At 33.3% G+C, this 23365-nt stretch overlaps 3 protein-coding genes across 5 annotated transcripts; all 3 read right to left on the bottom strand.

Moving 5' to 3' along the window:
- Nucleotides 1–184: 184 nt before the first annotated feature.
- On the bottom strand, nucleotides 185–4136 carry LOC108907481 (transcriptional adapter 3-B-like). Of its 3 annotated transcripts, none has more exons than XM_018711192.1 (9): nucleotides 4061–4136; nucleotides 3796–3997; nucleotides 3573–3742; nucleotides 3269–3496; nucleotides 3047–3216; nucleotides 2873–2994; nucleotides 2698–2819; nucleotides 2482–2646; nucleotides 185–1168 (listed from the first exon to the last, which is right to left on the bottom strand). In XM_018711192.1, exons 2-9 carry the CDS (start codon nucleotides 3980–3982, stop codon nucleotides 1001–1003), a joined length of 1332 nt encoding a protein of 443 aa, XP_018566708.1. In that variant the 5' UTR covers nucleotides 3983–3997; nucleotides 4061–4136; the 3' UTR covers nucleotides 185–1000. The 3 variants fall into 3 exon arrangements, 1 of the variants encoding a protein (XP_018566708.1); XR_001964330.2 differs by lacking the exon at nucleotides 185–1168 and adding an exon at nucleotides 1483–1890 and having other exon boundaries at nucleotides 1952–2646; XR_001964331.2 differs by lacking the exon at nucleotides 185–1168 and adding an exon at nucleotides 1483–1890 and having other exon boundaries at nucleotides 1960–2646.
- Nucleotides 4137–4907: 771 nt separating this feature from the next.
- Nucleotides 4908–7632, bottom strand: LOC108907384 (transcriptional adapter 3-B-like). The gene is made up of 7 exons (XM_018711046.1): nucleotides 7301–7632; nucleotides 7082–7251; nucleotides 6809–7033; nucleotides 6578–6756; nucleotides 6267–6510; nucleotides 5354–5518; nucleotides 4908–5296 (listed from the first exon to the last, which is right to left on the bottom strand). Exons 1-7 carry the CDS (start codon nucleotides 7491–7493, stop codon nucleotides 5102–5104), a joined length of 1371 nt encoding a protein of 456 aa, XP_018566562.1. The 5' UTR covers nucleotides 7494–7632; the 3' UTR covers nucleotides 4908–5101.
- Nucleotides 7633–8674: 1042 nt separating this feature from the next.
- On the bottom strand, nucleotides 8675–21528 carry LOC108907526 (potassium voltage-gated channel protein Shal). Its single transcript, XM_018711260.2, has 3 exons — nucleotides 20140–21528; nucleotides 12843–13005; nucleotides 8675–11304 (listed from the first exon to the last, which is right to left on the bottom strand). Exons 1-3 carry the CDS (start codon nucleotides 21249–21251, stop codon nucleotides 10867–10869), a joined length of 1713 nt encoding a protein of 570 aa, XP_018566776.1. The 5' UTR covers nucleotides 21252–21528; the 3' UTR covers nucleotides 8675–10866.
- Between the last annotated feature and the right edge of the window lie 1837 nt (nucleotides 21529–23365).

Raw genomic sequence — 23365 nt, 5'->3', positions numbered from 1 at the left:
ATTATATTAACACACAAAATCTATTTGTACTTCTTTCATTTCGTATATTCATATATAATTAATTGTACAATATCGTATTTTACAAGACAAGGTGTAATATATTGACATATTTTATAGTATCTACTGGCGAAAGTACGGCTAAACTTCAAAATTATTTCCACGTCATTATCAAACTGCCAGTTAGTTTCAATCGGTTTCTCATTCATTAATACCAAAATATGATTAAAAATTAGATAAACCTGCAAATTTTATCACACTTCGAACTATCTGAAATAAATTGAAAAGCAATGCCACAAATATGTATGTAAAAATAAATAACATTCGTAAAAAGTATGTACAATTAAACTAAAAAAAAAGTTTCAATTGCTATAAAGTTAAGGCATTATAGTAATATTTTAGTAAGTACTAAATGGTATACAGTAAATCTAAGCCCGTTATACAAACTGAAAAGAATATCCTACACAATTTATAATTAAAAAAGATGTCTGTATAAAAAAAAATAAAAATATAATGTAAATATTTAACATAATTTAGACTTGCATAGGTTTACTGTATATTTTAATTACAGATACGTACCTATCGACCCTCAATTTGATAAATGTGCCTAATATATACATAATTGTGCACATACATTCTAAATATTTTATCAAATGTGGGAATTCTAGAATCAAATATGATCGTACGTTATCAGTACCACACGAAAATATAAAATTATTTTTCAAATGAAAATTGTATGATATATACGATAAATTTAATGTGGTGTAAATAACCATACTTCTTAATGAAACATAACTTATTACTTGTATAAATAAATCACTCATTCCTCTTTTGGCCAATATAATTAGGCAATCCGGGGTGTGTGTCATATTTGACAAATTAATTCAGCTAATGCTTGTAAATACATTTTATGGTATTACAGATGAATTTCCAGTATGTATATTTACTGCATTAGCTGATTAACCAACCACACCGGACTACCAAATTATATTGAATTTAACCATCAGTATAACATTTGCATATCCGTCAAACCGTTTATTTCACGATTTAATTCAATTTGTCTCTTTAATAAGGCATCTGCTTGAGCCTCAAATTCTTTGGTAATTTCTTCGCCGTCGTCTTGTTGCACTGTTTTCCTTGCTATCATTATTTTATTGTATAAATCCAACACCTAAAAATCAAAATAAAATATTTATTTTCAAACCATGCAGTGCGACGCATAGGGCCCACCCTATTTTTCTTGAATTTCTTCAACCAATGCTCCAATCGCACTGAAATTTTGGTTAGACATGGTTTTTCATATCGGTCTGTGTACCATGATTGAAAATATAAATAAATAAATAAAATAGAAAATATAAAATAATATATAATATAAAAAAATAAAATAACAATATAAAAAAATAAAATAACATAATATAAAAAAATAAAAAAAATTCTGAACTTTTTTCTTAAAATTGGGTGACACTAAATTATGGGCTCAGTTAACAAAACAACGTTTATTGACAAAATTAACAGATAATTCAATATGAAAATTTAACAATTAATAATTAATAATGTTTCCCGACCTTTCAAACGCCTCAATCATCGGTTTTGGCATGCTTTGAACCAGCAACACGAGAACATCCAACAGTATGCGGTCCCATGCTTCAAATATAGCCGCCTCGAGCTGTTGAACGTTGTCGTATTGCCGGCCATCAGCGTAAACGTGGGGAAGTAGAATGCCCCAGAGGTTCTCAATGGCGAGTTAGCAGGCCAATTCAAATCTGGCATGGTTTTCGTCTGGACCCAGGCTTTCGTTGAGGCAGATTGTCGTGCTGGAATGAAGTTATGCCAATAGCTCGCCATTCTTTCTGGCCCATCCAGGTAAAATTTCTTTTCATCGGAAAAGATCACCTGCAACGTTATAAAGCAAATAACATCTCATTAGCCGACAGACACCAAATCGACAGATTACCTGATTACCTGATACAAACAGTGATTTCCGTCAGTGCGATTTACATTCCAGCACGACAATGCTGCCATCCACGTGTACCTCCATAAAAGTCTGGCTTTGGACGAAAACCGTGCCGGTTTTCAACTGGCCTGCCAAGTCGCCGGATTTCAATCCGATTGAGAACCTCTGGGGCATTCTAGTTTGCGACGTTTACGCTGATTGCAGGCAGTTGAGGTGGCTATATTTGAGGCTTGGAACTGTATACTCTCGGATGTTCTCACGTCTCCGATTCAAATCATGCCAATGATGATTGAGGTGATCGAAAGTTCGGGAAACGTTGCTAGTTATTAATTGTTAAATTTTCATATTAAATTATTTGTTAATTTTGTCAATAAATGTTGTTTTGTGAGACCATAATTTTAAGAGACACACAATTTTAAGAGAAAAATTCATAAAATTTCACCAAAATTTCATTGCGATTGGTGCATCGATTGAAAGAAAAGTAGGGCAGGCCCATAAATTTGTGTCAAACTGGATAAATGTTGACAGACCTCTTTGTCTATTTTTTCCAGTTGTTCTTTCAATTCATTTGAGTGCAGGTCATTGCACACTTCTGCTTTTAACTTATTCAATTCTTCTAGATTATATTCATTCACTGTGGCCAGTTCTTGTTGACACTTCTTTATTTCTGTTAAAATTTCATCTTCAGGCATATTCTGAAAAAAATTTATTCTTAAACGTGCTTATAATTGGTATCAATCACATACCTTGGATAAATCATCCAAGCTGAGGATCCCTTGTTCTACTAGCTCCTTCTTCAGTCGCCTATCCAAACAGGTTCCGACTTTTTGGTTCGAAGAGGAAGTTTTTATCTTTGTTAAATCAGAAACTGAAATATCGTGTGTAATATAAAGTACTACAATTAAAGTTATATGTATTTACGTTTCAATTTTGTTGTTATAGCACCATTATCGCCATTTTTTGGAAGAGTGTTTAAGATTCTCTCTTCTATGAGAGCAGCTAAAAGCCTCTGAGTTTGAGGTGTTGAAAAGGTTTCAACCATCCTATAACACCAAACTATTGTATAGATGATACTCTGGCAAATTGGATACTTACGTATGAAGTCCATTTTTTTTAAAATCATTATTGGTGGATGATTTCTTAGATGGCGATTTTTGTCCATCATTAATAATGTCTTCCGTCCAACTACTGGCATAATGTTCACCTACGTCAGGTATTTTAATGTCAATTTCTTTAGAAAACTCCTGGATTAAACTATCGAGAAACTAACAAAAGGATAATTAGAGATAAATCCACTAACAATACTGAATTACTTACCGCAACATCGTCCCTATTTACATTTGTACAATACGGTTCTATGGAAGCCCAAAATTTATCTGAATTATCATTTTCAGGTAATGTAACTTTTGGTATGTCTTGATGTAAATGTACATCGTTAATAAATTTATTTACGGGTAAACCATAATTTTTTTTAACTACCCTAATTCCATTCTTTAAATCCTTAAATTTTGGTTTTTCGTCGGGTCGTTTTCTCTTCAGAGATGTCTAAAAAATATGTCAAATGCCTATGAAAGGGAAACAACTTTATAAAAACAGTATGTATGTTATTCAAGCACTTTACCTTATCATGGGCTTTTCTGTCATGGATGTCATCGTTTCTATCAATTTCTCCAATTTCTGAAAGCAAATATCTAATTCTAACGGCACTGGTAGACAACAATTTCTCCAAATCTTGCTGGAGTTGATCCAAATCATCCATGGACACTCCATCCTCTCCCAATTTTGCTAAAACTAAACGTGATTCGGTAAAGAAAATGTATCTCGGAGTATAACGATATGTTTACTTGTTGTATATTTAGGCAACAACCGGGCACTGTCTGTTTGTTTTATAACAGGTATATTTGTTAAATCAGCCTCTATTACTTTTCCTTCAGATTTATATCGAGAAGATGAAAGTATATCTTTCAACTTTCCGTTACATCTACCAATGTTGCTTTTTGTAATTGAATACGAACGTTTAGGTCCGTTCATTACGATTTCATACGGCTGCAAAGAGCAAAACAAACATTATTTACACTAAAAATCTATTTGAATTTGTATTAAACTAACCCCGACAATTACCAAATGTTATGGCACTATGTATTCGACATTTGACATATTTCCATATTTGATTTGATTACGACAACAGACTTACAATCTACATGGGTCTATTCCGTGTTCAGTGCTCCATGGCATAAAATAAATATTTTAAAGGTACTGTAGAAAATTGAGTGTATCAAAGGAGAAGAAGAAGAAGACATTGTATTGTCGAGTGTACTGAATTTGAATTGTCCTGGCGCTAAGTTAAGGCCAATAACTTTTTTCCATTCAAATTTTTATTTGGTAGAGAAGCAAGTGAGAAGTAATTCTGTAATTGGCGACCAAGTACACAGGCCACGACACAGCGACCAAAAAAACCATTATACTTTAAATATACCTGTAGATACTTTATACAGAGCGTCCCAAAATTAAATCAATGCTTGTAACTATTTTTATACAGATTGTCCCAGATTTATATCAATATTTGTAGACATTTAGGTATACAGAGTGCGGAACAATTAAACAGGTACAGAAGCTTCTGGACACTGTTACACGGAGCTCTTAAAATCAAGTCAATACTTATATACTCTTTTATGTAAAATAATTTTTTTTATTTTCTCTTAACGAGAATAAATTTTCTCTCATTATGAATATTCTGTATTATATAAAATATACCAGTTTTTGGTAGAGATTGGTATGTATGTTTGGAATATATTTGATAGTCCCAAGATGGTTTAAAAATAAAAATGATTATTGTGCAATATTATTTTATTCAGACATATCCAGTTAGAAAAAATATAAATATACTATTATTACATGTATAATTTAATTATTGTTTCTTTATTTTTGAATAAGTACAAATATAAATAAAAAGTAATAAAATAAAATTTGAAACTAAAATATTGAAATTGCTTAATATCTTGAAAAATGTCACCTATATATAAAAGAATTCCATGATCAATATAATTGCATAAAGCTGATGTGGTTTGTCAAATTTTGAATTATCTTTAAAAGCAATGAGCTACAGTACTTGTCCAAATTGCAGAAGCCAAATTGCATTCGATGTAGTCATCAGTATGTCATTTGCGTATCCATCAAACCATTTATTTCACGATTTAGTTCTATTTGTTGTTTTAATAAGGCATCTGCTTTGGCTTCAAACTCTTTGGTAATTTGCTCTGTAAACATTGCTTTATCCAATTCTTCTCCTTCTTCCTGCTGAACCTTTTTCCTTATAATAATAATTTTATTGTACAATTCTAGTACCTAAAATACAATTCGTTTAAAGTGAAGCCTGAACGGTATATTATTTAAAGTATGTACTTGTTTATCCACTTTTTCAAGCTGTTCCTTTAACTCATTGGAATGTAATTCGTTACAAGCTACCGTTTTCAATTTTTTGAGTTCTTCGATATTATGGTCATTCACTGTAACTAACTCCTCTTGACACTTTTTTAATTCCTTCAAAATTTCATCCTCTGGCATATCCTAAAAAGAATTAACCAAAATGATTACACTAGAAACTCGGTAATTCGAATTGAATGGGACCGAATTATCACACTGCTCGCATGAACGCACAACAAACTCTGGATTCAGTACTTTAACGCTCGGAATTTAATCAAAATCAAAATAAAAACTGCCCGAACAGGAATCGATCAGAGAAAGACGCAATTACATGTAGTACATACATACGAGTGTTAGGGTGCTTCATTTGAAACGTACATTTTTTTTTTCGCTCCATTAACGAAATATTGTTCTAAACATTGGAAAAAAATCTCACCAAATTTCTGGCAGTAATTATAGGGGAATGATTGTTCTTTGAAAGTGCCCGTAGCAGGATCTATGTGACTTAAACGGTTTCACTGCAAAAAAATCTTAAAGTTAATTTTCATATTTTTGCATTTTTCTATCATTTAATTTCCTATAAAAATGTCATTTACGGTTTTGCTGTAAGTCTAAAGTCTAGTCATTTACGAGTACTTAAAATTAAAAGTAAGAGCTGAAATTTGGTGAGAATTTTTTTCCAATGTTTAGAACAATATTTCGTCGACGGAGTGAGAAAAAAAATGTACGTTTTAAACCAAGCACCCTAGTATGTATGTACATGTAATATTTTGTTTGCGTATTTCTTCCGAATTTCAGAACTCTATGGCAAAGAGATTCGGGTTTAGACCGTTCAAACTAGTGGGTGGTAGCATAAAAAAATCTATGTTGAAACACTTGTAAGAGAATTTACTTTGGTTATATCCTCAGTAGTGAGGAATCCTTGTTCTAGTAGCTCCTTTTTCAACCGTCTATCCAAACATATTCCTATTTTTTGATTTGTAGAAGACGTTTTTGTTTTACTGATTTCAGCAGCTTTTATATTTGTAGATTTGGCACCATTGTCTCCATTTTTGGGAATGGCATTTAGAATTCTTTCTTCTAAGAGAGCACCTAAAAGTTTTTGTGTTTGTGGTGTTGAGAAAGTTTCAACCATTCTGCAAATTAAATTTTGTAATTAGTACTCAACGTCCTTGTGAAACTTGTCGTTCGATATATACTCACACGTTGATGTCATTTTTTTTTAGATCGGTAATGGTAGCACATTTCTTGGACGGGGACTTCCCCAAATTACATTCCTCATTAATAATTTCTTCCGTCCAAGAATTAGCATAATGTTCACCTATATCAGGTATTTTAATATCAATTTCTTTAGAAAATTCTTGAATTAAGCTATCCAAAAACTAATAGAAAAATTAATTAGTAATCTATTGTTTGCATTACAAAATTACATACCGCTATATCATCTTTAGTTATATTTGTACAAAATGGTTCTATGGAAGCCCAAAATTTGTCTGAGTTATCATTTTTTGGCAGTGTAACTTTTGGGATCTCTTGTTGGTGCGATTCGCCTGTAAATTTATTCACAGGCAAGCCGTAACTTTTTCTCATAACTCTCATCCCGTTCTTTAAATCCTTGAATTTTGGCTTTTCGTCAGGTCGTTTCCTTTTCAAAGACGTCTAAAATAATACGTCAGTTTGCTCTTTAAAGACCTAATGAATACTAACCTTTTCATGAGCTTTTCTCTCATGAGTATCGTCGTTTCTATTAATTTCTCCAATTTCCGAAAGCAAATATCTAATTCTGACGGCACTAGTGGATAAGAGTTTTTCCAAATCTTGTTGTAATTGGTCTAAATCCTCCATGGAAATTCCATCGTCCACCAATTTAGCTACAACTGAATATATCTTATAGTATACACAAATACATCATTAAAATTTATATACTTGTATATTTAGGCAATAATTTGGCGTTGTCAGATTGTTTTATGATAGGTATATTTGTTAAGTCAGCTTCGAATAGTTTTCCTTCAGATTTTTGCCGTGAAGAAGAATAAGCATTTTGTTTTCCTATATATTTTCCTATCCCTTCTCCTACACCACTTGTAGGTACAATATGTAAACGTTTAGGTCCGTTCATTATATTTTTTTATGGAGTATAATACGATCGTATTAAATATAAAGAGACAAATGGTAAAAAGAAATATTCAAAATCACAAAATATAACAGTAATACACCTAAAATACTTTTGTATTACGGTTATGTATACTCTTCCATGATAAAAGTAAACAATAGTAAACAGTAAACACGCATGTCCAAAGCAAGTTTCTTTTTTCCTTTTATATGTCGATGGGGATATCTTTCTCTGAATTTTGGATTTTGGCAATAGTGATTTTAGATTAGTGTAAAACTTGAACGAATAGCTCTGGAAAACATGAAAAACCAAAACTTGTAATTTGAGAAGAAGAAGAAGAAAATCGATAGATATTTTACCGCCAATATACAATTTTCAGAAAATTTGCCACAAAAATATTCATTTAAATTTAAAAAGGGCGATACAATGTTAACTTTTCATTTCATTATTAATTGGGTCTCCTCCCCATATATTCTTACTATGGAATTAATGTCTCAGGAAATCTTTTTTTTTTATATAATATGGTAATTGTGGTTTAATGTGTCTCGGAGTTTGTTTTAATTTAAAAAGCAGCCTACTAATTTGAGCCTTTTGGTGATTTTCGGTAGTGCGTAAATCTGTAGAGCAGAGCCTGGCTGAAATTATTGATCACTGAACTTCTTGGTGGGAGGAATATTATTCAAATATGTGGGTCAATCTCCAAAATAGGGCAAACTGTCAGAGAACTGATCATTAAACTCATTTAGCAAATGCCCTAACGTTGACTCTTCAATTCCATTCAGTAGATGTCTAAAATGATTTATTGATTGAAATTTGATATAAAGCTCTATAAAAAGTGTTTCTTTTGATAATAATTATCGAGTATGGTTCAAATATTTTAAATTAATATTTTTTGTGATCATATATTTGTTTTTCTTTATTGCCTCTTATTTGACTTATTACTGTATCATTATTAGGTGCTATGATGTAAAAATTTGCAGCCAGCAATCTGCACCAAAATATATTTTTAGCCCTTGCTTTCTTTATCAATTTTGACTGAAGTTTTTACGTTTATGAAAGATTTTTGGAAAGCGACTTGAGATTGTAGGTTTAATTGTGAGATGTAAGGGTTAATAATTAAAAAACGTTATTTATTATGGAAAATTTATTGTTCCTACAATAAATTCAAAAGAATAAAATTGGTAGAATATGAAGAAACGAACTACCTATACAAAAAGGGTTTTCGTTAAAGTAATCTAATATTTGTAATTTTAAAGTTTTACATTAGCTATAGTATTCATTACAATTAACTAATCAGGTTACTTTTCGACAAGTGCGAATAACACATGCTATTAAAACTAATAAATTATTCTTACAAAGTAAAGTAATCGTGGCCATCAGTTTTTAGTTTTAGTTAAATAAGCGTAGCAATTTCTGAATACTCAATTCAAAATTCAGTACACATATTAAAAGTTATGCAAAACTCTTATATGATGAAGAACGATTGATGGGAATGTATAAGGGTAATTATCGTACGGAGTTGTTTTTTGCAATAAGCTCACTCATCTATCATGTACAACAAACTCCAAATTTGTTTTGTCTATTTACATGCAAAATTCATTTCAATTTCTACCAAATGAGATCAACAGTTTCTATGGTAAGATGGTAAATGATAAACAACTAGAACCGCAGTATATATATTTATGTTTAATTTTTTTCGATTTTTGCAACGTTGTGTTTGTATGAACAATCGTTTTTTATATACAGCTAACCATGCATAAGAGTATCTATTTCTAGAAAATAAAGGAAGTACATATTAAATAGTACAATATCTATTACAAAATCATAGCTCCCTCTCAACTGATTACTATATAAATATACACAAATATCATTTTGGCTTGCAGCCAGCTTTGCTTATTAGGCAAATTTTCACAAAATTCAATCAGTAGTACTTTCCTAGATGACCTCTGTAGTGCCGTTTAATTAAATAATTTGAGAAATGTTTTTACGTAAGGGGTAAAATATTGCTATAAATTTGATTAATTGTGCGGGATACTGGGAAAATATTGATTTGTCTATAGGCTGCAATAATTTTTCGCGTGGAGGTACAAATGTACCGCAAATTTATAGCGTATTTGTACCAGAAAATTAACTTGCTCTAGACACATCCTACATTTAATATTTAGATGCCAGTTTCACACCAACATTCAAAAATTAACTTGGCATACAGATTGTACAGGATTTAAATTTAAACGGTTCCCTACATTTTAAAATACAAAATTAAATCATAAATATAAATATGTGACGATAGTTATAATGATACAATACAAATGAGAATTTGAACTGATATTAAAAAATATATATTTTGTGTCACTAACTTCAAATACGTATTGGTTTAAACCGTCTTATACTGTGCAAGTTTGTGAAATAAAAATATACTAACCTGTAATTGTAAGTCACATGAGGCAAGCTAATGTATTGGCAGAATTCAATTCCAATGATTATGTTAAACTGAACAACTAATACTACATCTTTCAGTAAAGTTTTGCTGCATCGGCCAGTTCTATTTACAACTGAAAATGCAACTATTTTTACAATAAATATATTTTCTATGAAGAGGTGTACAACCATTTTCCTTTATATAATTGTTTATTGTTTAAATTATTAGCTATATCACAATTTATACTACACAATTTACACAACAATAGATGATTGAAAAGTGTTATACCGAGTGGCTGATAAAACAACACGTAAGATTTGTACATAGAAATTCTGCATTACATATAGAGTTAAATATGCAGAATAAAATACTATAATAATTTGCAAGACATTCATCAAATTTATTGAAATACGAAAATAATACAAAATATTGGTCTGAAAACAATTTTCAAATTAAATATTGTTTTACAAATGCGTCAGGCGTTTTAAAACTTTGTATACATTTTTCTATTATTATATAGATGCCAATAACCCGAGATCTGTTCTAACACTGGATGTATGACTCATAAAATTACATTTCTAACATAGCACGCATTAGTGCTACTGCTACATAAAAAAAAATATGTATAAGTCTTCCGTTTGCGTCAAAATTGTTATTTAATGGTTAGCGGTACCTACATATGCAAGTGCGATTCTATAGTTATGCGACGTTTAATAAGTATGGGGAATTCGGACAGCGCTGGAGACTCAATAAATTTCAATAAACGCCTTGCGCTTCCGTTAAGGAAATGAATTTGTTTGCTTTGGACCACTGGGTACAACGAAAAAATCACGAGAGTGTAGAACGAGAACGTTTGGTTTAAATAAGTCGTAATTATTCGAGACGAATCAAAGTCGTTTTTCATTGACGCCCACACCATGAGATTGGCGCTGCAGTGAAGGCAATAAGATGTGATATGTCTTAAAAAGACGCCTCAACGAGATAGGTTCCGTCCATTCCACCCCCTGTCTGGTTGGTCTGAGCGGCGGAAGCAGCGGGCATGTATTTTCCGCAGGTCTGCTGATACCTCCTCGGACAGCATCGCCCGCAGCAGGACTGCAGCAGTCCTATGGACACCGCCGAATGGGCAGGACTCGCCATTGGTGACGGTGATCCCGGCCTTTTCGGATGGCCGTTGTAGGGTACTTCTAATTCGACAAATTCGCGATCAGTTGTCTTCTCCAGGCATCGAAGCAGGTGGTGGTGTTGCAGTTCGAAAATGTCTTCCTCTCTGTAGTTGTCGTCGAGTTCGATTCCGGATTCTTGAGCGGCCAGCCGGGCTTCTGCAGCTTTCTTCTTGCTGACAAACGCCGCCCCTGATGATGCCTTGGCGATGCGGATTCTAGCCAAGCGAGCTTTCTGGAAACAAAAAGAATCTTATAATTTTGTTATATACACATATTCCGCATTATCTTGAACACTCTTTTGTCTAGGTGAAGCCTGTTCTGCATTATCTCTTGCCGGGTAGTGTTTTTTATAGGGGCGGTAAACTATTCAGCTGTACGCAGATAATGTTCAGAATGTGATAAATTGTGATACCGTGTTTTACATAAACTTCCAGTGAAGTTTCGCACCCCCTGGTGACGTGAATAAAGATAGAATTCACGCAAGACGTAAGATGAAAGCGATGATGGAAATGCCTTTGAGTTGGCTGGTTTTATCATGTGTAAACGCCGCTACAAAGGCTGTTTGCTCCGTAGATCAATCACAAAGTTTCTCTGTATTTTAATTATATGAATGACACCGATGGAAAATACAGATAAAATATGAAGAAGCCTAAAATGTAACAAAATAATGTACACGTGAAATACGATCGGGGAGAAATTCTAAATAACCTAACAAATGCCAAAAATTCAAACTGTAATCACAGTTTTATTGCGCACTTTGCATGACGCGAATTTCCGTTATTCGGAACGAAATCGAAAAGACATAGAAAAGTACGAAACTGTAATATGGCAGAGAGAAAATTAAAATTTATTATGCGACGAAACATGGATGAACGGACATACGGTCTCCAAGGTGTGAAGGATTTTCTACGGGATTAAAAGCATATTCTGGTAAAGGGCAGCGATTAATAATTACATGTATCGGAAGTGAATAGGGCTTTGTAGATAATTATTTCGTGTATTCCAGCGACGAACAGGGGATTACCGTCAGGATGGGGTGGTGGGGTATTTGAAATTTTGTTTGCATCTACTTTGTTTCGCATCGAACATGTTGCAGAGATTGTCATGGACAATGCACCTTTTACCATAGTCGACGAACAGAAACCATCTCATGAACAAATCATGGAATGGTTGAATGGAAAATATACTGAATATTAAAAGTATAATTATAAGCATTTTCTGTCGTTTTTTATTTTTCAGGTCTGTACAGTTAATTTTAATTCTAGTTTTTGTATCGAGTTCATTCGGTATTATAAAACAAAAGGATATTTACGCCAAAGAAGCAGTTAATTAGTTTTGATGAAGGGGAAATTATCGTTATTGATCCAACAAACTACAAAAAAGCTCTCACTAAAAATAATCAGGCTAGGTGTTAGCTGTTGAAAATGTCTTGACTTCCGCGTGTTATATTTAACCGGAAAACACGTCGAACTATTAGTTATCGTATCATCCATGCTATACTACTTGACAGAAACTCAATATTCGCGGAGAATTTACTGTGATAATACCACAACGAGAATCCGCTGAAGGTTATTACTTTAAGAGTGAAATCCTATCCATACTAGAAAAAAATAATAATTGGGTCGGTTAATCTTAAAACGTACAGATAGCAATTCCGCTCTAGAGACTATTAATTCTGGAGATTGAAACCTGACCTGGAAAAACTTAACAACCACGAAGATTACCCCAATTTGGCGTTTTTTTTTTTTACTTTATCGATTAAACACTTACCCGTTGTGCTTTTCTCTTGTCAGCCCTCTGATTCTGGTGGTATATTCTACTGAAATTTGATACAATTACTGGTACAGGTAAAGCGATTACCAGTACACCACTTAATGAACAGACTCCTCCCACTATTTTGCCAGCTATTGTGGCAGGTACCATGTCTCCGTACCTGAAAAAAAAAATGTGTACGTTGTACTTAACAAAATATCTGGAGTACAGGGATGTAAACCTGGCAACTTCGGACATGTAAACAAAATAAAATTAGGAGTAAAGTAAATGTATTTATGTACCTGGAGTGTAGAAGGCAAAGGAATAATATTTAGACGAGTTTAAATAATAAATTATTATCGATATAGAAGATTTTTATTAACTACTAAAAGGGTTCCTCTTAAATACGTGTTTTTTGAATATGCATTAAAAAATACACTCCCAAAAATATGTTTTACACGATAAAATTCTTAAAAAAAATGGAAGATCAATTAAGAAAACACAAAAATTTGTGGCAATTCTCATACATCCACGCTCGTAATTTATCCATAAACATATTTTCTAAAATTACTATGTCCTTGAATGCAATATAGTTGTAACATACGATTTTTGCTAAAAGGGGGAAGAAAAAAAGGATTCCATTAAAATCAAATACTTAATATTGTTTACTATTTTTTGTTCCGCGGAAAAGTTATGAATCATTTATTTATAGGGGCGTTTATTTCTTTTAGTAAATACGTAAAACTATTTTATTGTCTCCCAGTGTTTACAACAGATTTTCTTTAATAGATGGCTGTTGTAAAAATGAAAAGAAATAAATTATAAAGGTCAATTATAAAACTCAAAATTTAAAAATAATAGAACAATACTCGCGTTTATTCGTACACGTGTTCTATAATTGATTATTTTAATGTAATAAAATACAACAGACACATAAATATTTATATTTCTCTTAATATCATTTAAATATAACATAAAATTGTTTAAATTGACTTACACATGTCACTCATTCAATATAGTTATTTTTGTATCTGTTTAGTCTAAATACAACATTCAAGTAAAAACAAGATGCACTCTTATAAGCTGTGAACTGTTTGTGACATCTGGAATCTAAGTTTGTGAGTGAAAATAAATTTATTCAGGTATAAACAGCATTAAACTGCACAATAAATAAATAGTATCGAACATACAAACTGATGTACACATACGTGTCTTCAAAACAGGTCTCTTCTTTGTCAGAAAGTCAAAAAACGGGTTATTCGTTCTTAAATTAATTTACAGAGAATTACGTAGACGGAAGTGTTTATATTTTAAGGAAGCTATGCAATGTCAGGATATGATTACGACACTGCAGATATTTTCATATTTAGATTAACGAAGAAACTACATAGTGTAAAATGCGTAGTAGATTCGCATCCAATAAAGTTCATTCAACCGTAACTGATACCTTATTCTTACATTATTTCCGATTTACGATAATGGGATTTGAAAAGCGTATTTTCCGTGTAGCTTTTCTTTTCCTATTTGAATCGTCAATGAACCGTTTCTCTTTTCACTACCCTGGCATACATAAGTATCGAACAGTTTCATTTTATGTTATAATCTTTTTAAATATATTAAACTCATTCGTACTATAAATTACTAAAATCGCGATTTATTATAATTTAAAATGATAAAAACACGAGCGAATATTAAGAAGTGTATTTTTAGCTTTTGTTTGATTTTTGTCTTGCGTAGGATTTCATTGTAAACGTCATTTAAATAAACACAGAGATCGAGGAGATATTCAATTTCAAAGAGAGAGTAATAAAAAAGTCTTTACGACTTTTTCATTAGAATTGTCACACACAAATGTGTATTTTAAATTTACACAGTACGTTAATAAATGAAAATTTAACGTTTGTTTTCACTAAAACAAAAAAGTTTTTTCCTGTAATAGTACACCCGATAAAATGTAGAAGAAAGTACAGAGAGAGCATCATCTGTATTGTACAGTCATAGGTCCAACAATGAATTTTGAACCCTTTATAAAAATTATATCGAAATAATGTTTTCTAAATATTTATTAAGAAAGAATTCCCATCTTTGTTACATTTTATTTGAAAGTAATTATGTGGTAATTGGTGGTGAGTAAATAAAAAGATCGTAAGATTAGTAGCTTCACATATTTTTCTATATGTTAGCCATAATTAACAATTGACCACAGTTTTAAGTTTAGAGTTCCATTGTACACATTTCATAGAATAACGTTAAAAAGCGGCAAAAATATGCTTATAGAAAAATATGAGCTACTAATTCAAGTATTGGGCTTGTGCCAAATGCACTTTTACTGTCCACTAAAATGTAATAGACTCCTGTCACGAAGACACAGTAGCGAAATTTTAGAAAGTACAAACAAATTTTCGATGGTAAGATATAAATCAGTCAGTCGAGTTGTGTGTAATAAAGTAATAAATCTAAGTCATAAGACAAATAAATAACAGTTTAGAATATCAATTAGTTAATAGCCCATACCCATTTTGACATACGCTTTAGTCAATCGGCATCCATGTAATTATAATTTGTTATTCTACATATATTCGCAAGAAAATTGAAGTTATTTTAGTAGAGTAGGTAGTTGTTTTTGATATTCCGAGGTTCCCCAAACAATTAAAGATGTTCAATCAGCCTATTGTTTTTCTACACTAGACGCAGTTGTTTGGTGAAATGTAGAAAAAATACCGTTACAAAGGAAAGAATTATATATTTAACATATATTAGATTCTGGCATTTACTTACGCAATTCTTTATTTTCCTTAATTAATGGGTTTGAATCAGACTACTGAAATAAATGGGGTTTGGTTTAAATCGAATTTAAACGAATTCATAAATTTTGTTTCCTCCAAGAGCAAAATAATATGAATACTAGTAGAGCCAAAGAAATAAGAGAACCCTACAGTCTTTTTTTTTACTGATGACAGGTTTACAATTATGTACTACCAACATTAATTCTCTTGCAAAGGTTGTTTGGAAACATGGCCTGTTTTTTTTAGCGAATAACATTTTTCGGAACAGATTGGAAGCTGTTTATGATTCCTAAATCATATTAAGTTGTATAAATAATATTTCATTGGTTCTGCTCTGATCAAAAACAAAATAATATATTGTAAAACAATCTTGTAACTAAAATCAACAATGGCGGATGAGTCATAATGGAAATCGGCTATTTTTCACATGTGATGACGTTGGTACGCTCAATTTATTTGGCCAAATGGTCTGTCACAGCATTATCCACGTGAATGATGATTCAGAACTGTAGTAAAACCAGGCCTTATAATTGTGACGAACCGCTTGAAACGAATAAATCAGATCGTTTAAAAACACAGTAATATACCTAAAATAAATGTTACCTGACCTTCCTCAATATTCTTATACCAATATCAAGACTAACTGTGTATTATAATACACCTACGTAACCAAAAAATGAATTAACGGTTCTGTGCTAAAAAAATCATTTGATTTAAAAACATCCAACTCCCAAGAAATTTATAATTACTATTAAATAAATAATTAACTCTCTTTACCTTCTTAGTTATTTTAGTACAGGATATTTATATCTGGGACGTGTTTCCTTGCTAATCCTGTTACGACTTGTTCTAATATGAAATGGGATTAAAGCTCATGTTCGTCTGACAACGACTAAATGTCAGAATTGTTGTAAACAGCCGTTTTAAATGATGCTATAACTTTTAATTTCAAGGAACGATTTATTGCCAAAAATCCAATTATTATAGATTTATTATCACATTTAGCGTAAAGAATAAATAAGATCTTTAGTCTATTTTATCCTAATTTTACTGTCATTGGTGATAATTTTTTAACTATATTGAGAAATGTTATTATTTTACAGGTTATTGAGTGGAGTGGACAGTGACGTTGTTTTGGCGTAAAAGAAACAATTCTCTGTATCTACACGAAGGGTGAGTTGATATTTGAAATTTTTGCCCCTTATTGTTATTATTTCGTGGAAACAGGGAAAAATGTTTCCGCTTAGTGAAACCAATCCATAATTTCAGCAAAATATTTAGACTGGCAATATGTATAAAAATAACCGTCGATAAATCTACGGCACAAATTTTGCAGTAATAACATCCCATATTAAATACCGAGGAAGTTATTTTTTTAACGCAACACACCTAATTTTCACATGAAATATAAAAAAAGTTATTTACACATGCTTAGTTTGTTAAAACAAACAACTTGTCTCAAATTTTCATGTCTTTTGGAAAATCGCTTTGATGTTCGTATAAAAGTGTTTTAATAGTATTTAAGTTGTTTTATTAACTTTTAGCGCTATTTGCTGTGCTTTATTGGAAAGATAGCTAACTTAAGATAGCTAGGACATAAATAGGTCTTTGACCATAACTGTGTTCTTTAGTAATTAATACTATTACTAAATCGCTCTTAATAAAATAAATTCACAGTTTTGCCACTTTTATTAAATGTTAAGCTATCTTATAATTTCTTTCCAGTAACTAATAATTACATACCTATCCGATTTAATAAATAGGTGAAAGCAGCCGACTTACTTTATCGATTAGTGTTTATTTTTAGATCAAAATATTTACCTTAAGTCTTATTTGGGAAGTACGCCAAAGATAAATTACATGCTATAAGACACAGGGCAGTGGCCTATATAAAAGTAAAGTAGCTACATCCCATTAATCTGTAGTTTGAGGGAGTCGGTTATTGTAAAGTTTCAAATTATTCGTGTAAAAAGGGTGTCATGAACTGAATAGCATTTATCACGAAAGCTACATTGTAGTAAGTGCTACCAAATTGATTTGATTCAATGTAATTTTTTTCTTGATCTAATGTTATACACATAAACTTCTATTTTTTTATTTTCTTACTTAGAAGAAAATGGTGATAGACAAAACAATGGAATGTGGCATTTCGGAGATACAAGCCAAATTTATCCATGTTTTTTTGACATAACCCCCTGTATATTTTTACAAATTTAGATAACATTACAGTGGGTTACAGTTTTTTTTCTAAATAAAGGGGACAATTATGAGGGTGATAGAATTTTTTGCGCACCTTTTGAATATTTCTCATTTTTTGTGCCTAAGAATGTTAGAACGGCTGTTATGAAAATGTATTTCAGGGATTGTCAAATTTCAGATTAGTAGCACAGGGCATATATTTTTAGAGCTACTGTAATGAGAGATTTGCCAAAATATTTACTTTTACGAAGTCTACAGAATAATATGCCCCTTATATTAAAGTGTGAATCCGACAGATTATTTATCATACGTATAAACAATTCTACAGACGGTTGTATAACAAAAATTAATTACATTTAAAAAGTTTTTTAGTTATACTTAATACGACCAGTCAGATCTTGGTAGGTTTTGCATTAGGGTCTTGTTATATTTGTGGCAAATAAATGTACGCTTTCTGCCGATCTCAGAATTAAGGTGACGTTATTATTAGTGCCGTAGACACTTTCCAGAAATAAATACGGTTGAGATATTTCTGCAAGAAAAATCATCGTTGCAGCTTAAAATATCTATATACACCTGCGAGACAGCTATAACGATGACATACGTTATAAGACATTAATTTTAAATACGGAAAGCGGTTGCACACTACAAAGATGATTTAGAAAATAGCTTTGTTTCATAGTTACGCAATCAGCGGTTTTTATTTTTTATCCTTCCTTTGATGAAGAAAGGGTAAACTACTCTCAGCCGGCCCCTGCTAATCATTTTTTAATTATCCCACTTTTCGCCATATAAATACCACTTCTGATCGATAACAGAGAAGTGGACCACTTTGTAATTCTCCTAATATTCGGGTTAATCGTGCTCGAATGTGCGATTATATGCTTACTTACAATTTAAATAATTCTGTATTGGGGTTAGAATCGTGACTGGCTACCCTCATACTAAAGGGGTTGAGCAATTATGCTGCCATTTTTTTATTTCTTTCATATAGTCGTCTGTTTTCGAGTTATAAATAATGGTAATTGTAAAAAATGCAAGCTTGAAAATGGCGATTGCAGGCCAGGAATCAAGTGTAAATTACGTTTTGTTTCGAAAGCCAACTTTATTTTGGATGTGAAATGCTGCTTCATTACGAATTTTGCGCCAACAGAAGATCTTGTTTCAACTAAATCTTATAAAAGCTAAAACACATTGTTATTTATTGTGCCGCGGTGAAAAAAAATTGTAGTTTTATAAACTAGATAGTCTGCCAAAAGCATTAGTCATTCGTTAGTTTTCCAAACGTATTTTTACATAACAATAGAATCTCCCAGCGGTATTAACAAATATGACAGTTGACGTTAAGTGTCATATCCGACTCGATAAATCACCACTTTATGTTGACTTGTTTTGATAACTAAATTAAAATATTTTAAAAAGTAATGTGTTGCAAAATATATTTTTTCCATTAAGAAAATGTGTTTATAATGAAAAGTGGCTTCAAAATATCCAGGCGCATATTTTTTAATATATAAACAAATAGAAAATTGAGAAATACGCAGAAACTGAGAAATTTTTAACCATAATAAAAGTTATTAAGTAAAAAATTGTAAAATATTTAAATTATGATACTACTGCTTTTGACAGACAGACTGTCCGAATGAAGTTTTCTAATTGAAAAAAAAATAAAATAATAAATATTTCGTACGAGTGGGTTGAACGAAATTTTGAAGTACCCGTACATCGAAAATGCGTACAGAGTTCCATGGGTCATAAAATTGTTTTTGTTGGTAGAAATGTTAACGTTCCCAGGAAAAACCTCCTGAAAAATATTTACATTCAAGCAGGATGAAATTTCAGTAGTTAACTTATTATTTAAAAAGCGACATTGGCTTGATAAACAGTGATCCTACAAATAGAGCTTGCACATTTACATTCACCGTTCCAAGATAGTTTTATTGCCTGGAAAGCAATAATATTTTGCTTCGTTTATGACATAAATATTTAAGACATATGCAGGATGTTAAGAGATTTTAATTAATCATTTTTATTATGCCATTTTTATTATTAAAATCCCCGTAAATTATGTGAGTACGATAGACGTATTACTTAGCAAAGTCCACGTATTTCCGGTCTACTCGAAATAAAAAAAAAAAAAATGGAATTACCTGAAGTTATTTAGCCAAGAAACTGATTTATGGTGGGCGATCAATATTCGTAAGTGGGTTGGAAAGTGTTGAAATTTGAATCAAACAAAGCGTTTCGGTATCAAAGAAGGCGCTGAATTCAAAACGACTGGTAGGGAGTGAAAGGTAGGGAATGACGATCGAAGAGTTGCTACCACTTACCCCAAGGTGGTCATCGTGACGATGGTGTACCAGAATGCCGCCGGAATGGATGTGAAGGTTTTGCCAACGTTCTTCTCAGCGTAGAACATGACGGTGGCGAATATGATGATGGCCATCGCCAGGGAGAACACAAGGAAGCCCAGCTCGGAAGCGCAGGACTTGAGCGTGTAACCCAAGATTCGAAGACCCTGTGAATGTCTCGAGAATTTGAAGATCCTGAATACCCGGAATACCCGCAGCGTGACGAATGCACCGGAGACGTCGTCGTTGTCGGTGATCCCCAATCCGATATAGTATGGTAGGATGGCGACTACGTCTATAATGCTCATGACCGATCTTACGAATTTGTAACGGTTAGGAGCAGCGAACATTCTCAGCAGGTATTCCGCGGTGAAGATCATGACACAGGCCGTGTCCAAGCAGAAGAAGACAATCTTGTATCGTTCACCGCAAGGCAGCGAACCAGCACCGCCAGGTCTGCTTCCGCATGGCACCGTCTCGACGACATTTGCCATTACCGAAACAGCGATGAAGAATCCCGTCACGTAGTAGAAGACCAGAGCGGCGGTCGACGTGTGAGGGTTCTCAAAAGCCCGCCACATCTTCTGGCGGATGTTGGTCAGCTGTTGAAGATGCTGGTCGCCGTTCTCGGAAAGCTTGTCGTCCATAAGGCGTTCGGCATTCTCTCTCTTCCTATCGCGGTAATCTTCGTAACAACAATCACCGATTACATCCGGCAATATCCCGAAGAAAGCTAATTCCTCGTCGTAGCTGGTCAGACACTCGTGTTTGGGGTAGTGCAACTTACCAGTCCTGTAATAATTTAGGATGTGACGGAATATGTCGGGATCGCGATCGAAGAAGTACTCCTTGACGTCCTCGTCGTAGAAGAACTCTCTCTCGTTGGAGCCGAGCAGCGTGTCCGGGTACTTCTCGAGGGTGTTCCTCCAGGTCTCGAATCGTCGGCCTGACACGTTGATCAGTAGTTTCTCGTCGTCGGCCTTCCGTCTGTCCTTTGGTACCGGTGGCGGCGGGAGAGGATGCGTCGCGATGGGCACCCAACCGATGGCCGCCGCCCGGGCAAATGGCAGCCAAGCGGCGACCGAGGCCATACTGTGCGGTGGAATGTTAGCACTGTTGTGACTATGGCCAGCTGCTCGACCACTGTGTTCGTCTACGGCTTGATTCACTCGCACATCGCGAAAGGGTGGCTCAGTGTTCCGTCAGACGGCTGACAGTGTTCAGGCACACGGTCCGGGGGAGGCGCGTGGGGCACCAGGCACTGTCCAACCACCCGCGCTCGCAGACCGGCCGTTCACCATATCAACAAATCAACGTGAAAACGAACGCGGGTCCGTTTCTGGCGTCCGACGTGAAATCATACTTCTGTTATCGTTTGGGTGGCTACTGCGGAGCGTAGCTTTTGACGACCGCGACGTCTGGGCCCTGTAACGGAACACGCCGACGCGGGACGACGAGTACGCCAGATCAGCCGCACACCGATTTTACGCCACGACGCAGGACGGCGTACATCGATCCAGGGTACCATATGCGTCTAAATCTCGTTCCCATTGTCCGGGTGTTTTCGAAAAGTTTTTGCGACAAGCTTCAAGTAACTAATGACCCACTTTTTATCCAACTACTGGAAAATAATTATATTGTCATACCCTTTACAATCCCCCCGAAAATAATGAGTTACATATTCAATAGGTTGGTTTCCTCAGTGCGAAAAATCTAGTTACAATCTTTAAAAATCTTAATTATTAACATAACTAAAATAAATGATTTGTGATTTAAAACGGGAAAATAAATCACAACATAAAATTAACAACAATCAAAAGGAAAAACGTATTTTGGTTATTTATATCGCCAGTTTCAAATTTTTGTTAAAATACACATTTGTTTCAAAATAATTAAATAATTATTTTTTTTTTTTTAACGACACATCTTACGAATCTCCTTATTTATTAACTTATTCGCATTTAGTCGGAAATAAGATCTAATGAAATAATTCGCATTTACGAATGCGATTAGGAATACTTGGAACACCCCTATTTTCCATTCCCCGGATAAAATTTAAAGGCTAACGTAGCTTTTTCTCTCTAAGAAACGTTCTCGTGCCATCTGTTGGCAGAATCGCAACGCAAATCCTAGAAAATTATTTTTTTCCACTGCCGAAAACAGCTTACTGTCTGCAGTTTGGCGTGCCGAATTCTATTCGAAGAATAACACACATAAATGATAGACAAATATAAAGTGATGATATACCGATTCTCCTATTTGGCACTTTGTTGCAGTAGATCTTTGACAATGAAGTATATCTTCTAATTAAAATTTTTACCGATGTTTCGAGCTCATATTTGTTTTCTTATCTATCCCAATCAAATCTGATTTTGATATTTTGATTGCTCTAAGCAATAACCTTTGTTTTTTTTTTTCATAGTTGTTGCCATCTGTTACTTCCTACAATTTAGGTGCTGAAAAAATTTAATTTTTGGTATGCAAATTGGCAATACAATGTGCCTTCTCTTGCTTAGCATTAAGATAACCTATAATTGCTATGCAATAAATCTTTGGTAGAGTATATATTTGTATAAACATTTTTACTGATGTTTCGAATCATTATTTTAGCTTAAGACCACGTTTTCTTGTCTGTCGTCTCAAATCTGAGTTACAATACTTTATGCTGTCGAATATACGTAAATGAGATAAATACGGCGCAATATCCCTATTTCCAAAGATCCTTCATCTCCGTTCGCGCTTGCGCGCTTGGATGAAGGATTCCGTTATCCTTTACAGTAAATGGGCGTTGTTAAGGTAGACCCTGCATTACTCAGATCCCGTTCGAGAGGATCGCCCTATTTTTCATCCCTTTCTGGCGTTCGGCTCTCAAGTGCCGATCTAAAATAAAACTACACAGAGTTACTTTAAATGTTTCTTTAATCAACGCTATATTTCTACAGAATCGTGTAATTTCGTGAAACCACGAGTACACTGATGGGATATGGTATTGCCATTTTTACACGTTTTAACTATTGCACTAAAAAATATACCGGTTGGTTATGACCAATCATGATTTGTGAAAAACTTACTTAGCAGTATAAAGTATTTCTATTAAGAGTCGGTTGACCGATATTTTACATGTTTTACGGCATTTTTAACAATTTTCAATAAATCAATAGCAGTACTCTACTATAAAAACTAGATCTCGGCAAATTATTCGAAT

The sequence above is a fragment of the Anoplophora glabripennis genome, unplaced genomic scaffold (genome assembly GCF_000390285.2).
Source record: "Anoplophora glabripennis isolate ALB-LARVAE unplaced genomic scaffold, Agla_2.0 scaffold5, whole genome shotgun sequence".
NCBI lineage: Eukaryota > Metazoa > Arthropoda > Insecta > Coleoptera > Cerambycidae > Anoplophora > Anoplophora glabripennis.
The sequence above is the reverse complement of the archived record's forward strand: the minus strand, read 5'-3'. Positions and strand labels throughout refer to the sequence as shown.

Bases quoted from the DNA above. Each gene is read 5' to 3' on its own strand.
- LOC108907481 (XM_018711192.1), bottom strand. From the start codon at position 3,982: ATGAACGGACCTAAACGTTCGTATTCAATTACAAAAAGCAACATTGGT. The intron at 3,743-3,795 runs GTAAACATATCG...AATCACGTTTAG, and splicing joins GTTGCCTAAATATACAACAA to TTTTAGCAAAATTGGGAGAG. The intron at 2,820-2,872 runs GTAAATACATAT...ACGATATTTCAG, and splicing joins TATAACAACAAAATTGAAAC to TTTCTGATTTAACAAAGATA.
- LOC108907384 (XM_018711046.1), bottom strand. From the start codon at position 7,493: ATGAACGGACCTAAACGTTTACATATTGTACCTACAAGTGGTGTAGGA. The intron at 7,252-7,300 runs GTATATAAATTT...AGATATATTCAG, and splicing joins ATTATTGCCTAAATATACAA to TTGTAGCTAAATTGGTGGAC. The intron at 7,034-7,081 runs GTTAGTATTCAT...GTATTATTTTAG, and splicing joins AGAGAAAAGCTCATGAAAAG to ACGTCTTTGAAAAGGAAACG.
- LOC108907526 (XM_018711260.2), bottom strand. From the start codon at position 21,251: ATGGCCTCGGTCGCCGCTTGGCTGCCATTTGCCCGGGCGGCGGCCATC. The intron at 13,006-20,139 runs GTAAGTGGTAGC...TTTTTTTTTCAG, and splicing joins GTCACGATGACCACCTTGGG to GTACGGAGACATGGTACCTG. The intron at 11,305-12,842 runs GTAAGTGTTTAA...TTTTGTTTCCAG, and splicing joins ACAAGAGAAAAGCACAACGG to AAAGCTCGCTTGGCTAGAAT.